This window comes from Antrostomus carolinensis, unplaced genomic scaffold (assembly GCF_000700745.2).
Source record: "Antrostomus carolinensis isolate BGI_N321 unplaced genomic scaffold, ASM70074v2 scaffold21305, whole genome shotgun sequence".
Lineage (NCBI taxonomy): Eukaryota > Metazoa > Chordata > Aves > Caprimulgiformes > Caprimulgidae > Antrostomus > Antrostomus carolinensis.
In genome coordinates this window covers 19827-23922 of record NW_010315980.1, presented here as the reverse complement: position 1 = coordinate 23922, position 4096 = coordinate 19827, and the positions used below count along the sequence as shown (strand labels likewise).

The following is a 4096-nucleotide window of genomic DNA, read 5'->3' as shown; positions in this document are numbered from 1 at the left end:
CAGCCCGCAGCGCAGAGCAACGGCACCCCCAGCACATAAAACTTCCAGGAACACGGAGATCTCTCAAGAAATTCCCAGATGGCTGAGCCAAACATCCACGTGAGGTGGTGCTCGGGCAGGCCAAACTCTTGTTTTACTACACAGCACTGAGGATGTGCATTAAACTGGTAGAGCAAGAGCTGCACTGGTTTCCCCTGGGAGCCCAGACAACAGCAGTTCAGATACCCAAGTCCTTGCAGGAGATCTTCTGGTACCCTGCAGACTGTGAACGTCCACCCAAACCTCTTCTCAGGGAAGGTCTCTCTGACACCAGGGAAGAGGGTTCCCATCAGACACCTCGTTTCCGCTCAGCACGAAGGTCCCTTTTTGGGAAGGGCTTTTCCCCTCCTGCTCTTTGCCCCCCTCCTCACTCCGAGACCTGCCTGAAGTGCAGCACAGGAGGGGGATGCCCCACTCGGGGCTGGCTCTGCGTTCACTGCCCCCGGAGGTGAGGAGGGTTAGAGGCCCGTGAGATCAACGATGGCTTTAATAAAGATGGCGTCATCACGCACGTAAGAGTTCTTGGCTTCCATCACGGAGACGGGGCAGAACAGCGGGCAGCCGCTGGCAATGTTCATCTCAGTGATGGGTCGCTGGAAGGAGGAGGATGTCACGTCGGGTCGGAAGGCATCGATGATGTGCTCCCGGTTGCTCTGATCCAGGAGCATCAGGGTTACCTGGGGGGAAAGGTGAAAATACACAAGAGCAGATGAATAAAAAGCACGTGGCAACCCAGCCCGGGGACCAGCTCACTCGAAGCCTCTGGGAAGTACAAGTACCGGTGCAACCACAGGCACATCACGCGGCTCCAGATGGGAGAAATGCCTGTAAGTGGGGCCAGCGGAGAATGCCATCTCGGTGACATTCTGCAGAAACCTCCCCACATAGAATCCCAGACTGGTTTGGATTGGAAGGGACTTTAAAGCTCATCCAGTCCCAACCCCCCTGCCATCAGCAGGGACACCTTCCACTAGACCAGGTTGCTCAAAGCCTCATCCAGCCTGGCCTTGAACACTGCCAGGGAGGAGCAGCCACAGCTTCTCTGGCCAACCTGGGACACTGTCTCACCACCCTCACAGTGAAGAACTTCTTCCTAATATCTAATTTAAACCTCCCCTCTTTCAGCTTGAACCCATTTCCCTTGTTTTGTCATTAACTGCCCTTATGAAAAGTCCTTCCCCAGCTTTCTTGTAGCCCCTTCAGGTACTGGGAGGCTGCTATAAGATCTCCCCGGATCCTTCTCTTCTCCAGGCTGAACAGCCCCAACTCTCTCAGCCTGTCCTCACAGCAGAGCTGCTCCAGCCCTTGCATCATCCTGGTGGCCCTTCTCTGGACTTGTTCTAGCTGGACATCCTGCCCTGTCACTGGAAACTTCTGTGTGGCAGCACAGGGCTGGCAGATTAACTCTGAAGACCTACAGCTGGCCAGCGCGGCGGGTGGTCCCAACACCAAGACCCCACGCAGACATTTCACTGGCACGGAGTTGCTGTCCCACTGCAAAAGGCGGCCCCTCTCTCTGCATTGGTACTGCACCTGCTCAGCCTTCAAGTGTTTGCAAACCTACAACGACCAAGAACTGCAATCTGAGCTGCTGACGCTGAGTGAGCATCAGCTGCACCCCGAGCACCGAGGCCACGACAACCTCCCCTCACCCCAAATCCACACAGAGGCCCCACTCGCTTTCCAGGGACTTTGTGACCGTGGGCTGTCTCCAGTCAGTCTAAGATGGCACCTGACTGTTGCTTGTACCTGGTGGCTTTCTGGACCATCTCTGTGGTACATGGGTTTTAAAATCTGGTTTCTTCCAGGATCCAAACTTTAGAGTCCTCAGAGGCCGCTGCTCTCCTGCCGGCTCCTGCCCCTGCCCTGCAGCGCTCGGTGCGACTGAGGAATCCCCAGGGCGGCTGAAACAGCAAAGTCTTTCCTTCTTCTGCTTGCTAAATAGGCCAGACCCATGGCGTCTGGAAGCTCGAGTGGTTTCAAAACTAGAGAGGCCCGTTGCTGGGCACAGCAGGCTTTATCCCAAACCCACCTTCTGGTTGAAGGGCCACCGCAGAAGCGCGTCGTTGGGTCCTTTCATCACCACAAAGAAGAGGGACAGATGGGTCCCACGCCCGGTGCCGTCCCCGTTCAGGTAAACACGCAGACACATCTTGTAGCCGTACTTGCTTGTGTAGAAAGCTGGCAAAGAGTTAGAAAGCAGAGACAGTGAGTGACAAACCCAACAAAGCCCAGTTCCTTCCAACTCCGAGGGCTCTATAAAGTTTGGATCCTGGAAGAAACCAGGTTTTAAAACCCAGGTACCACAGAGGTGGTCCAGAAAGCCACCAGGTACAAGCAACAGTCGGATGTCATCTTAGACTGGCTGGAGACAGCCTGTGGTCACAAAGTGCCAGGTCTGGCTGAGGGGCAGAGCGCTGGGGCACGGAGCAGGGCACCCACCAGCCCCTCAGGCTCTCCCCACCCACCACCACAGGCACCAGCACCCCGGGCAGAGCCGAAGCTGGAGTTCTGCCCAGGAGCTGGGCACTTCCCACTGCATCCCCCTGCAGATGCTGCTGAGTGGGAATAAAACCACCCAAAAACCCACCTGTCTGGGGACAGAGCACCCTCAGCACCCTCAGCGAGCTGGCTGCCTCTGATGGGGCAGAGGTTCAAGGGAGCTCCAGTCTCCCGCTGGGATCCCAGTCGCTCTGCATGCTGTGGGTACGGCTGGGGGGGGGGGGCGGGGGGGCAGGGCGGGCCCCCGGTCTCCCGCTGGGATCCCAGCCGCTCTGCATGCTGTGGGTACGGCTGGGCAGGGGGCTCTGGGGTCTCAGGCTCTCTGCTGTGGGCACGGCTGGGCAAGGGGCTCTGGGGTCTCAGGCTCTCTCCTTCCCCAGCAATTCTGGGAACACCAGACCCAGGCAGGGCCACAGAAATACTCCTTGGAAGGGGACCTGCTGCAAACTGCCCTCTCACAGCTCCACAGCTACGTGCCCTGGGTCTGGCCGGGCTCAGCAGCCTCAGGACTTGGGGCAAGAGATCAGAGGTGGCATTTTACTGCAGGACTCTTCTAGAAGAGGCAGACTAGCGATAGCAGAGACACTGTGCACGTCCTGAGGGCGAGGAGCAGATCAGGGTTTGTCACCACTTCCCTCCCAGCACAGCCCAACTCACTCCCTCTAGTCCTCCCTCTCCACCTGCTTCACCCAAAGGCTTTCAGGGCTGATGCCACCCTCTGCTAGTCCAAGCAGCACATCCTCACCACCCACATGGGGCTCCTCAGCACTCCTGTAACCCTGTGAATGGAAAACCAGGCAGGGAACTGGGGGAAGGATGGTCCCAGAGCAGTGGGAGTACCCAGGAAATGGCAGCAGGTACCCAGAGTGCTGAACACCTTGTGCACCAGCTCAAAGCAGGGACCATCCCACTTCTCACCGGTCGGAGCAAAGGTGAAGCGCCTTGGAAGCAAACCAAGAGCCCAGCAAGACCCCCCTGGCAGCAGGTAGCTTTCCAGCAGCAGCTTCGCTTTGGACTGTCCCCATCACTGCTCCTGATGAACTTTCTTGTGGGGATTTGCCTTTTTGAACTCTTACAATTTTGCCCTTTGCAAAATCCTGGGGCAGCCGTCGTGTCCTCACAACACAAGTGAGCGGTAACTCCACTTCCTTCTCTTTAACACTGATCTCATTCGCTACTTCCTCACTTTTACATTTAAATATGAAACAAACAATTCTACTGATTTCCCCTTTTTATTCTATTCACAACCCAGCCTTCTCCCCTCCCAGCTGTCTCCTTCCCAGACTGAACAGCACTAGCCTCTGTGCTTCACTTTCCGAGTTTAAAAAACCCCACCTGCACCAGTTTTATTTGTTTCTCAGTCTGATTTTCTCGGCTAAAGCAGCACCAGGAATGAGGATCTCTCGTCTAAAGTACTTTGCACTTGCAAGATAAAAAAAAAACAAAAGTCCTGCCTTTTCCAGAAGCAGCCCTGGTGTCAGGCAGCAGCAGCCCTGGTGTCAGGCAGTAGCAGCCCTCGTGTCAGGCAGTAGCAGCCCTGGTGTCAGGCAGCAGC

General features: G+C 56.3%; 1 protein-coding gene across 1 annotated transcript in view; it reads right to left on the bottom strand.

Moving 5' to 3' along the window:
• Positions 1-497: 497 nt before the first annotated feature.
• The window catches only part of TRAF2 (TNF receptor associated factor 2), a 22946-nt gene continuing 19347 nt past the window's right edge, over positions 498-4096 (bottom strand). Inside the window, 2 exon segments of the mRNA XM_010168146.1 lie at positions 498-716; positions 2072-2220. Coding sequence (XP_010166448.1) covers positions 498-716; positions 2072-2220 — 368 coding nt within the window.